Source organism: Monodelphis domestica, chromosome 2, assembly GCF_027887165.1.
Source record: "Monodelphis domestica isolate mMonDom1 chromosome 2, mMonDom1.pri, whole genome shotgun sequence".
In the NCBI taxonomy this organism is placed as follows: Eukaryota; Metazoa; Chordata; class Mammalia; order Didelphimorphia; family Didelphidae; genus Monodelphis; species Monodelphis domestica.
Window position 1 is genome coordinate 492,595,351 of NC_077228.1, and position 13,250 is coordinate 492,608,600.

At 38.7% G+C, this 13,250-nt stretch overlaps 1 protein-coding gene across 2 annotated transcripts in view; it reads right to left on the reverse strand.

The window, feature by feature from the left end:
* NOTCH2 (notch receptor 2) overlaps nucleotides 1-13,250 on the reverse strand; it is a 176,588-nt gene that overhangs the window by 128,562 nt on the left and 34,776 nt on the right. For both annotated transcript variants that reach the window (XM_007485303.2, XM_007485302.2), the window contains exon 2: nucleotides 631-712. In XM_007485303.2, the coding sequence (XP_007485365.1) occupies nucleotides 631-712 (82 nt within the window). The remainder of the gene's footprint in view (nucleotides 1-630; nucleotides 713-13,250) is intronic.

Below are 13,250 nucleotides of genomic sequence, written 5' to 3' on the forward strand. Positions count from 1 at the left end.
GAAACTGGACCCAACTACAGAATCTGAAATCAATGTGTGTTACAGAATCACAAAATCAAAAAATGTCACCTTATTCAAAAGAAAACAAGAATCTCCCCCTACAATATGCTTGAGAAATAGTCAAGCATCTTTTCTTTGAAGATCTCCAGTGAGGGTGACTTAACTACTTCTCAAGGAAGAAAATTCGTTCCACTTTTGAATAGCTTTAATTATTAGCATTTTCTTCCTCCATTTACCTCCTGGAAGGCAGATTCTTTGGAGTCAAGCAGAACAAATCTAATCCCTCTTTCAGGGATTTCAGGAGGCAGCCAATCAAATATTTGAAGACAACCAATATTTATTTGCTACTATCAGAAAAAAGCAAGGGGTCATTTAACAAGGAAAAAAAAAAGAACATGAAGGAGGTAGATCAATCATATTATATAGTTCTTTTCTCAAATTTTCTCAAAATATTTCCTACCCATCTCCTAGTCCCTTCAAAAAAAGAAAAATCCATTTCTTTTGGTCAAAAAAATCCCTTTACATCCAAATTAAATAATGAAGAATGAAACAATGGAACTAATCTTGCCTGGTGTTCTAAACTTTGTAAAAAGACGAGAGTTTGATGTAGAAACCTTAGGGTGTACTTACTTGCAGTATTCTGTGCCATTGTGGTAGGTAACACATTTTCCTTCATTTACGCAGGGCTTAAAAGCATCGAGACACTGTATTGCTTTAAAGAAAAAACACATAAAATATAAATTAGATGTTGTCATTAGCCACTACCTTCATATATTCTATAATCTAGCCCAGACAATCCTAGAATCCTAGTTATCTTAATCAGAATCAGAATTCCCCAAAACAGCTATGCTACTCCTAACTAAAACATCTACCCATATACCTACCTATCTTTCCATCCATCCATCCATCCATCCATCCATCCATTATTCCAAGAATCATGGGTTTTCTAGACCTAGAAGGAACCTCACATATCTTATCCATTTCATCTGCTTCATTTTATACATAAAAAAAACAAGGTTCAGTGAAGTTAGTGATTTACCCACAGTTACAAATAGGATTTGAACCCTCTGACTCTACAAGCCAATGCTTTATTCACTATATTGTGATGCCAAATACATACCCAGCATCATGAAAACAATGGACAAGGTGAAGCAAACAAAAAAGTATGAGAACTTTCCCTCATAGGTTTTCGGTTTTGGAGTTGCATTTTTTTTTTGGTGGTTGTTTTTTTAAATGAAATAAGCTATACTCTAAATTAGAGTTTCTTCACCTTTTTTTGTGTGTCATGCCATTTGGCAGTCTAATGGAGCCTAGGGAACCTCCTCAGAACAATGGTTTAGGATAAAATATATGGGATTACTAGGAAACTAATTATATTTAAAAGAGCAATAGAAATTTTTTAAAAGTCACACCCTCCTGGTTAAAACATGCTTCCCTAAATGGATTAGCCACATTGGAGGAAGGAGAAGAATCTAGAAATTCTTCTAGTCCTAAAATTCTACAGTAATACAGACACAGTTATAGAATGCTTTAAAGTTGAAATAGCATGTTATATATATATACATATATATATATATATATATAATGTTATTGGAGTCCCTTAACTATTCTATAAGATAGATGCCTCAGGTATTACACCCATTTTACAGATGAAGAGACAAGGGCTGAGAGTGACTATCATACAATCACCTAGCTACAAAATGTCAGAGTAAGAATGTTCACTCAAATCTACCTGGTTCTAAGGCCAGCAGAACTAGAAGACCCCTGGGCACTCAAACCAACTTTGGTTTTTGTTTTGGTTTTACTGGAGTTCCATAAAGTCAAAATTGGAAGAAGTTTCTTGCAATTCAAAGAGTCCTGGATTCTGTGTCAGGAGCCTAAGACTGAAGTCCCGTCTGGGACAATTGTGACTGAGTTTTCAGGATGCTTAACTCCTCTTGGTCTTCCATGTTTTCATATAGAAAAAAGAGTGGATCAATGTTTCTTGTGAGGAAAAACCCGTGTGAATTGTTATGTGTTACATAAATGTAAATTACTACTCTGGGATTCCCAAATCACTAAGCATTACTAAGTTAAGTACCTCCTCTGTGATCTATGCTGCAGCAATAATACTACATTATTATAATTTTTATCGGTGGAAAAAACTGAGACGCAGGCAGGTAAGGTCACACATCGAGTTGCTGGCAGAGCCAAAATGAGAACCCAGGGTACGTAATCCTGGTTCTTAATCATCCAGCTCCTTTCCCAAAACAGTTGTTAACAATTCCAGAGCAGCCACTAGGCTGTGAGCCTGAGTATCCAAGTTCAGGAAGAGGGTCAGCTTACTGTCCATATCCCACTTCCCTGTAGAGCTCAAATTCTCCCTCTTCCCACACTGATAAGCTCGATGCAACAACTATAATTAAAACAGTTAATGTCAGGTTATTTCCTCCATACCAAAGTTCTCAAACTGATTTCTTCATTCTCTTTAGACACTTTTATTAGTTTCAATGAGAACTTCCTGGCTTGTTCCATTTGCTTTTTTTCTTTAAAAAAAAAACAACAAAAAACAGTCTTAGTAGGAAAGGAATGTATAGAACAATCCCAGACTCCATCCAGAGCTCTTCCCTTCTTCCAACAGGATGATATGGCAGAGGGACCACTGCACTGAGAGTCAGGATTCTCTGTGAACAAAGACAACTTCCTTTATCTTGATGGGATTTGAGTCTTTTGGTTATAAAGTAAGAAGAGATTGGATCTCTAAGATAACTTCCTGCTGTAAAAATCTATGGTCTATATATGGTCATTAAACATACAAGTTGATGCTGTTTGGGCTCTGAAGCCCAACTCATCCCTCTGCTGTATTATAATATAAAGCTATCACCATTCAACCAAATAGATTGAACCAAGCAGTATCTTCCTCCTCTAAGCTTTCTAAGATCTAAGGATCTCTAAGATAACTTCCAGCTCTAAAAATCTATTGTATGTATATATATATATAGTCATTAGACACACAAATTGATGCTGTTTGGGCTCTGAAGCCCAACTCATTCCTCTGCTCTATTATAATATAAAGTTACAGCCATTCAGTCAAACAGATTGAACCAAGCAGTATCTTCCTCCTCTAAGATCTCTAAGATAATTTCCAGCTCTAAAAATCTATGGTCCATATAGTATCCTCCTCATTAATAAACACACAAATTGATGCTGTTTGGGCTCTGAAGCCCAACTCATCCCTCTGTTGTATTATAAAGCTATAGCCATTCAACCAAACAGATTGAACCAAGCAGTATCTTCCTTATCTCTTCCCCACCACATTTTTTTCTGGAGTGTGTACGTGGTAACCTTGCCACTCCTGGTGGTAATTTGAGCATCCTCAGACATTCTCTGTCTACTTCCAGCTATGTAGACTCATTGTCAGTGGAGTTCCCTCCACATACAAATTGGCTGCTGAATTAAATATATGTGAATATATTATTAGAGTAGTCTGCTTCTTGGGTAGTCTGCTTCTTGGTACTCTTTTTTTTCTTTCCTCCTTAAAAAAAATGAGAACTATACAAAATCCCACTGAGCTGGACAATCGTGAAAGCCTCATCTCTTCCGCCTAGCCCTGGGCTGCCATGAGCACTGTGCTATCTAGGCAAGCCTAAGCCTGGGATGAGGCCACCTCTCTTTTCTGTGTTTTCTTCCCCAACAAGATGACTGAGCAGCAACCTCAAATGAAGAAGTTCCATAAGGTCAAGGGGTCTTGGGAGGCAAGCTACTAGAGTAGCTGCTGTATCTACTAGAGAAGATGATGGTGTTGTAGCAACAGGAGAGAGTAGGGGAAGAGTCAGCCTCATAGAGAGAAGATGATGCTTAGATTGCAGTTGGCATCTGATCTTTGTTCACTAGAGGTGAAACGGCTACTTAACAAAACTGTCAAACTATATGTCTTGATGAGATTTACCTTGCTACCAAACTTCCAGCAGTTATAAATTGAGTTTCTAAATTCTGTTTACATCATTCTGCTGATGGACACCAATTCTCTGCTGGTTATCATTATTTTCTGTGATAAATAAAATGACCTGTCCCATACCTGATTCATAGGATGCACTAGAAGACAGTAGTCTTCCCTTATTAGAGAAACCTTAGACAAATACCAAAAGGACTATTACTCTAATTAGCAACTTTCCTTAGAAAACCTAGGTGTGGATGAGTAAAGGGTCAGTAAGTATGAAAATTAGAGAGCTTACTTCTTTTATTGAGATGTTGGGCTTCCCATTGGGCTAAACAGTGGGCAAACCTCAATGGCAAGTAAAGGGCATGTCACCATTCCCTGTAACGTCAAAAAGCTAAGCATTGTATTGGACAAATAGTGAACAAAATCTCTCTGTACAACATGCAATAAAAGATAAACAGTGATATACAGTAAGAACTAAAGCCAGGTGAGAATGCAAATATTAATGAAATACATTAGAAGATAAAAAGCAACACTGGGGAAGTATAAGCCTGTCCAGGAACCAAAGCAAGGAGAGGATTGGGGAAGGCTTCATGAAGAAGGTAGCTCTTGAACTTGTCCTTTAAAAGTGGAAGGAATTTCAAGAGGTAGAATATTATAATCTAAAAATAAATAACATTATGGAAGCAGGAAAAAGGAACAAAGTAGGAACAATGCAGATTTAGATGGTAATGATGAATTAAGTCCAGACTGTGGAGAGTTAAATGCTAAAACAAGGAGAGATGCCTGGAAATAGGGAGCCTTGGCAATTGGGAGAACTACAGTGGTCGGGGGAGAGAGAGAGAGAGAGAGAAAGAGAGATAGAGACAGAGACAGAGAGAAGAGGAGAGGGGAGAGAGAGAGAGAAGGGGGGGGGGGAAGGTAGAAAAGTTCAATGAAGTCTTTTGCTTCACCAGCTACAGATGACTCTGGAAACATTAAAAAAATCAATGCCTGTTTTTATTAAGTGGTCTGACAGATCACTAGAGGAAAAACTCACAGAAACAAAAACCTCAAAATCAATACCAGGCAATCTAGAAACTCTGGCCTTATTTAGCCTAGCAAATGTTATGACCAAAAGGAAGAAAGCATACCAGGCTAATAATTAATTATGTGATCAATAGACATGCTACCTTGAACTCCTCTCTCTTTCAACAGTTTACTGAACCACTGGTGAGACATTTGTGAAATCCCGACTAGCAACATTACAAACCACTAAAAGGGGATGGCAAGTTAACAAACTTGCTGCCTCAGATTGAAAGGGATGAGAAAATAAAAACTTCAAACCTTGTCTTAATGGCTTAAATCAATCAATAATTATTAAGCACTTATTAGGGCTCCACACTGGGGGCATCAAGATGGAAAATGGCAGGACTTTCCTTTAAGAAATGTAAAGTCTAGTAGGAAGGAGGTGAAGACCTAAAGAAGTCAATGTTACTTGGAAAATGATGACAAAGATGTCTGATAGGGGAGTAAGAGATTTGGAGAAGGGGATTACATCCAGCTGTCAGGAGCAAGGATACTTGATGGAGTAAGTGGTACCTGAGATGGGTCTTGAAGGATGGGAAGAGAGGATGGAAACAGGAAGGGAGGGAGTCAGATAGAATACATCCTAGACATGGGAGCAATATACTCAAAACATGAAAATCCAAAAGGACAAATTCAAAGACTAGTAGTTATGAGAGGCACAAAAGGGGAAGAGCATCTCCAAGGCTGAACATGGTGACCTTCCACAGTGGGCTCTCAATAAATGTTTGAACTGAAATGTTGATGGAAATAAGGCTGGAAAGCCACGTCAGAGCCAGAGTGTGGTAGTCTCAAATGTCAAGTGAAAGACTTTTCCATTTTATCCTATAGGCAAAATGGTGACCCACTAAAGATATTTGGAGAGAGAAGCACTGTGGACAGTAAAAAGGAAGAACAAGAGATTGTTAAGCATTGGGGAAACCTGAACATACTTTTAGAGAGAAGGAAATTAACTGACTGAGGGGGAAGAGACTGAAAAGGAAAAGGAAGGGAGAAAGCACTTTTGAATGTGGTATCAAAGCAGGGAATCAAAATAATGCAAGAGAGGATCACGGAATCTTAAAGCTGCAAAGGATCTCAGTGGTCACCTTATCCAAACACACCCCTCAAATCCCTCCATACCATACAAACAAAAGTGAATAGGTGGATGAGAAAATGGGATTTGAGAATGTCAAAGGATTTCTAGATTGTAGCTTAAAATGGGAATAATGACAGGCTTGTAGCCTCGGGTTAGAATGTACCTAAGAAAGGCTGTTCTGAATATAATGTTTTTGGTTCCTTGCAAATTTAGTCAAATGAGTTTTAAACTAAAATAGGACAGTTTAGAAGAAAGTTGCCTATGTATATCTACTAGCAGGATATCAAGGAGAATAATTACCAAGAACAACAGTTGAGATACCACAAGTTCACAGACAAAATAAAACACCTAGTAACAAATAAAACCTACATTCTCAAATGTCTACACATAAATGTCCAAAGAGCAAGCAATAGGCAAGATGAATTAGAGGTCTTAATTCAAAGGGACAAATTTAACTTCACAAGTATCCCTGAGACACTTGGTGGGATGGATTCTGTGACTGAACTTTATGGTTCTTAAACAGGTAAATTTTGTTCAATAAAATCAGGATAGGTAAGGGGGGAGCTGGAGGAAGAGACTATATTAAAAAGATATATTCATGTAAAGAAATCCTGGAAAGGCATAATAGAGAGAATTTGGGTGGAGATCATTGAAAGGAAAAACAAAATACAAGTAGATACTTTAGTCTTGACAAGTAAAAACATCTTACCCTCTGTGACCAGAAGAAAGGAAAGTATTAGAAACAGCAATATATTTGTGGTCAAAAGACCTGTGTTTGGATCCTAGTTCTGCAAGTGATTTCACTTCTCTGGAATTCAATTTCCTTTTCTGTCAAATAATCTACATTTTGTCATCTGATCTCAGAGGTCCAAATACTCTAAATCCATAAAGAAATAAAAATGAAAATATTTTTACATCTTAACTCCATTATAACTGCTAAATGCAAAGACCATTTCCCTCTGTTTTCACTTTCCTTGACCTCTCTGAAGCTCCTGACACTGTTCAAACAACCCCAACCTTCAAACAACAAGAGATGCTCTTTTTTCCCTTGGCATCTGTCCTACTGCCCTCTTATTGTTTTCTTCCTACCCATCTGGCTATTCTTCAGTGTTTTGCTGGTTCTTCATCTTCCCTACTCCTAAGTGTGGGTGTCTCCCAAGGCTTTAGCCAAGGTCCTCTTTTCTTTGTTCATCTCCTATAGGATCAATTATCACATCTATAAAGATGACTTTCAAATTCATGTATGCAATCCCAATCTCTCTCATTAACTCCAATCTAACATTGCCAACCACCTACTGAATATCTCCAAGTAGATGTACCAACTGAAATTTCAGTCTGAACATGTCCAGAGTAGAAGAACTGAACTGCTAAACAGTACCATGTTGGACAGTCTAGCACTGATTCTAAATGAATGCATTCCTGCTACTGTACAAACTACACAAAGAAACATAATGCCATAAATGTATGGAGTTAAAAAAATATCATTTCAAGATTACACACAATAACTATACAAATTATCAAGCAGGATTGAAAATGTTGAGGTTTTTTATTCAACATAAAGAAAGCCCTTAAATATATGAAGTAGATGTCTCTCTTATTCACAATTACACAATCACAATCACAATCTGCCATAGCTCCTGCCTTAATAATCAGTTATTCTGGAATATGCAAGACTCTTGGGACACCAGTCACTAAGGGTTGGACAAGAGCAACAATAACTCAACCCAATTACATCACATCTCTTCTGAACTTCCTTCCATGGCTTACAATAAAACCAAACTTCTCCCATTTCCTCTAGCAATTTCAGGTCATTTAAAAATTCTGGCTGTCCCATTCCCTTTCCCTAACCTCCAAATTAAAAACATAAGCCGTTGTTAGAAAGGAACTGCGATTTGTTGATATTTATAGAACCATAAAATTGTTTTTTTATAAAACTGGAAGATAGCATTTCTTTCTTATCTCAGCTCTTTTAACTACCATGCTAAGGCTATAAAAAAATGTGGTATTCAGTAAATGTTTAATAATTAGAAACAATCCTATGCACTACAGAATCTTCTTTAAAAGTGGTAAAGAAAAAGGAAGAAGCAGAAAGACCATTCTCTGCTAATCCAGGCTATATTCATGCAAAATATGGAGAATAATCTTCAGGTATCACCTTTGTCATACTATTTACACATAACATATTTTTTCTTTTTTTAATTTAATTTTTCCCCAATTATATGTAAAAAGTTGCCGACATTTTTCAAAGACTAATGAGTCTTGAGTTCTCTCCCTCCTTCTTTCCCCCCAAATCTCCATTCCCTTGAGATGATAAGCAGTCTCATATAGATTTTGCATTAGTAATCATACATATAACATATTTAAGGTCCTTTCAGTATTCTGAAATTGGAATCCTAATCTCTATGAATCTCATTTTTTTTTTAATTCTGTCACCTCAACTAACTTTCATTATCTCACATCTGGATGAAGGAAAGAATATTCTAGTGTGTTTTTTTGCCACTGAATTTGATCAAAAGATGACTCATCCCAGACTTTAAGACAGAAAAACAGCTCCTTTTTCACTCTGTCCATCTTGAGGTTCCAATCAGTCAGCAAACCTTGATTCATGAGCATTTCTCAGCATTATACTAGGGAATCAAAAGACTGTGTTTTCATTGACCCATGTGCTGTGCCCCCCCCCCCACAATCCATCTGCACAGGACTCCACCACTAATCTTCCATAAAGACCTCTTTTATCATATCATTCCTTGCCTGCTATTTCTGATTGTATCCAATCCAAACTCCTCTACTGCATCCTGATTACACCTAATCACAGAATTTAATTTAAAAGGTCTTAGGAACACCTAGATGGCTCAGTAGATGGAGAGCCACACCTGGAGATAGGAGGTCCTGGGTTCAGATCTGTCCTTGGGCACTTCCTAGCTATGTGAATCTGAGCAAGTCACTTAACCCATTTCCTAGACCTCACTGCTCTTCTGCTTTGGAACCCATAATTAGTATCAATTCTAAGATTGAAGGTAAGGGAGTATAAGGGGGAGTAAGGAAGGGAAGAAGGAAGGGAGGGAGGAAGAGAGGAGGAAGGAAGGAAGGAAGGAAGGAAGGAAGGAAGGAAGGAAGGAAGGAAGGAAGGAAGGAAGGAAGGAAGGAAGGAAGGAAGGAAGGAAGGAAGGAAGGAAGGAAGGAAGGAAGGAAGGAAGGAAGGAAGGAAGGAAGGAAGGAAGGAAGGAAGGAAGGAAGGAAGGAAGGAAGGAAGGAAGGAAGGAAGGAAGGAAGGAAGGAAGGAAGGAAGGAGGGAAGGAAGGAAGGAAGGAAGGAAGGAAGGAAGGGAGGGAGGGAGGGAGGAGGGAGGGAGGGAGGAAGCGAGCAAGCAAGCAAGCAAGCAAGCAGGCAAGCAGGCAAGCAAGCAAGGAAGCAAGGAAGCAAGCAAGGAAGCAAGCAAGGAAACAAGCAAGGAAGGAAACAAAGAAGCAAGGAAGGAAAGAAGGGAAATACAGATAGATAGATAGATAGATAGATAGATAGATAGATAGAAACAGATAGATGGATGGATGGATGGATGGATAGATGAATAGATAAGATAGTCAAACAGAGATAGACAGACAGATAAGTGTTCAGATAGATGGAGATTCAGATAGATGGATATTTAAAAAGATGATAGAAAGATGGATGGATGGATGGATGGATGGATGAATAGATAGATAGACAGGTAGATAGATAGATAGATATTGATCAGTCATGCCCTTTTCCCTTAAATGCTTTAAAAATTCACATGGTTTAGCAGCAGGGAGGCTCAGTGGATTGAGAGCCAGGCCTAGAGATGGGAGGTCCTGGGTTCAAATGTGACCTCAAACACTTCCTAGCTGGGTGACCACTATTGCCTAGCCCTTACCACTCTTCTGCCTTGGAACCAATACACAGTATTGATTCTAAGATGGAAGGGGAGAGTTTTAAAAAAATTCACATGGTCCCCCTCAACTCATCATCTCTTTCAAAAGCATCCCTAGAAAGAATCCATTGGAGTCCAGTATAAACATTCTTCAGGTCCTTTCCTATGAACTACAATGTTGCTCAGTCAAGGTCATGGCATTTCCTCAAAGGTATCTGCTCTGTGCAGGAACTGTCCTTGATTGAGCTGTCCTTGATTTTAACCAATTCTTGAACCTCAGGAGAAAGCCCACTTGGGGACCAGAGAGAGCCAGCCTAGCCAGGCTGGATAGAATCATCCCTACAATTTTCTCTAGACATTCACCAAGTTGTTTTGTTTTGTTTTCCCCCCCAGGGCTCCGCTGTATGGTGCCAGCCACACGTCAAGTGCTTAAAAGCCTCTCTTTGTTTTAGGGATTTTGAACACAGGTAATTAAGGCTGCACTCTCATCAGGTTTAATCTGAGCTGCCTTCACTGTGTTTCCCTTGTTGCATGAACATGTAATCATTTTCAATTGGCAGAGTAAACTACAGCTCCGAGTCCTTTTCCATAACCCTGTTATCACACTCTCCCATGATTTTCCCCATGGTCTGCTCCCTCTGTGTTGGAAGTGTGACATCTGTTTGTGCTTACATCCCCAGCTCGCCGGGGAGCCATTCTGAGTCTCCAGTGGGTCGGGGAGATGGGCCAGGACTAGCTCTGGAGGGTGCTTCCAACTTTTTCTCCAACGTGTATGCAAATCTCAGATAGCTGCCTTAGGAGAGCTGGCAGCTGAGCTTATGCCTGGGGCTCCTACTGCTGCTGGGGGCTGCGAGGGATGGTGCACCAGGAGACTGTAATGCTTTCTGTGAAATGTTTTCCAAAATGCCTGATGATTTATCTACCAGGGGTAGGAGAACAGATTGGGCAAAGTGAGGAAAACCAAGGGATTTGGACACATTATTGTAGATCTTTGATGTAGCTCCTGCTCCACCCAGCAATGTCAAACATGACCAAAAACAGTCACTTTCTTTTATTCTGTTATATGAAGGCAGCTCCACATAAGCCCCAAACAAACAACATGTGCCTTGAAAGCAAACAGATGCAAAGGTGGAATTTTCACTGTCTAAAATGACCTAATTAAGGGTAACATATGTCCCCCCTCCTCATATTCTTCATTAGAAGTAAAAAAAAATTCTGTAACAAACAATAATCATCTGTATTTCCTCTGATCTGATAACTTATGAAGGATATGGAGGATATTGGTACATTTAACTGGAGTTATCAAAAGAAATTAGGGAAGCAGGATGGCACACTGGAAGGAAACCTAGCCATCAGAGGACTTGGGTTCAAGTTTTATCATTCAAATTCCCTGGCCTAGATTGCCCCAACATCTCTGCCAATGTGATCATATTGACCCCATGATACCACTTAATATTAACATAGGCAACAAAGGCTAAGAGGAAGAAATCCACTAACCTGTATTTCTTAAGTGACTTAAACAAAAATTTTTTTTTAATATAAGCACTTGTTCAGTCATTTCAGTCATGTCTGACTGACTTTTCATGACTCCATTTGGGGTTTTCTTGCCATTTTCTTCTCCAGTTCATTTTGGTGAATGATGGCTATGATGGAGTGAAGGCACAGATGAAATGGGAAGCAAGGATACTTGAATATGTAAGGACAGGGTTTGGGGGTGAAAACAGATGAAAAAACTGAGGCATACAAGGTTAAGTGACTTGCCCAAAGCCATACAGCTAGTGTCTGAGACCAAATTTGAACCCAAGAAGAGAAGTCTTCCTGCCTCCAGATCCAGCACTATCCACTGCGTCACCTAGGTGCCCCTCAATTTAAGCATAATCTAGATTAATAAAATGCTACAAAAATCCATTTATAAACATGATTCACATGATTAAAAGATTCTTCCTTTTACAAAATGATTTGTTACAGTTCTTTTTTTATTTTCAAAGATTCAATTTATATATAGCTTTTAAGAAATAAGTATATATGAGATTATGTGAAAGCAACATTTACCTGAAGTACCTGTTCTGAGTGCCCACCATCTACTAAATTCCCTAGCTCTGGCTTTTAAAAAATCCCCTTTTGTAGATTACCTTATACACACAGCCCAAAACAAAAGATGCAATGGCCATTCTGCTTTATCAAGGATTTTAGTATCTGGCTCACAGCCTTCCTCTTTACCCCAAACCCCTGGGCTTACATATTCAAATATCCTTGCTTCCCATTTCATCTGTGTTTTCACTCCATCTTGTCCATACATATATGGTAGCCCTGATCTCCACATCACCCACAGGCATTCCATCTCCACAATCCATAATTCCTCTGACTATAATCTCCTGTCTTTCTAGCCTCTTCTAAACCAGTTTTCTGTCTTCACCTCCACTTCTATTTATTCCATTGTCCTAGCTTCCTGAGGTTACATCCCTGGTCTAGCTTAATTTTCCTTCTTTAAAATCAGAATCCTTTCATTAACCAGTTCAACTATAGACTGGCTTTCACACTCAAGTTCTTTGTCCCATTTTCCTACTGTTCTCCATCCTCCCTTTTATTTTTTCAATTAACAAACATTTAAACCTACACTGAAAAAAATTCTTCTAATAAATATGCATAGCCAAGCAAAACAAATTTCCACACTAGCCATGTCCAAAAATGTTCCCTCTGGCTTGTTCCTACCTTCTGCATTCTTGCTCATGAGTTGCCGGATACCAATAGAGTATACTGATTGGGGTCCCCAATCCAATCTCAACCTGCTTCCTCTTCCCTGATCAGATCTCCCTCATGCTTCCCACAGCAATTCTTACGTAATCAGCTGTCAAGAATTGACTGATTGCAGTCCCACATTGGTAAAATACAAGATTGGTAAAATTCAGTTCATTAAGCTCCTCCCGGTTGATGCTTCTCTCCAACCTATCCCAAATTACTTTGTAAAAGTACTAAATATTTAGTATTTATTATCATATACATATCATCTGCCTCACTCCCCTCCACAGGATGTAAAATCCTTGAGAATAGGGTCTGGGATTTTGTTTTTCTCTTTGTATCCCCAATGTTTAGCAGTATCTGGTATCCAGTAAGAATCTAATAAATGCTGGTTGAATGAATGGATCAATACATTGTGATCAAAATGTAATCTAAATCAGTAAGCAATTTAAATGAGGGTGTTGGGGAAGAAGGAAGGGAAGGGATGAAAAGCTTTACCTATTTTTAAATTCTATAATTTATCAATTTGCTGACAGCTCCCACTGAACCAGCTGACCCAGCTG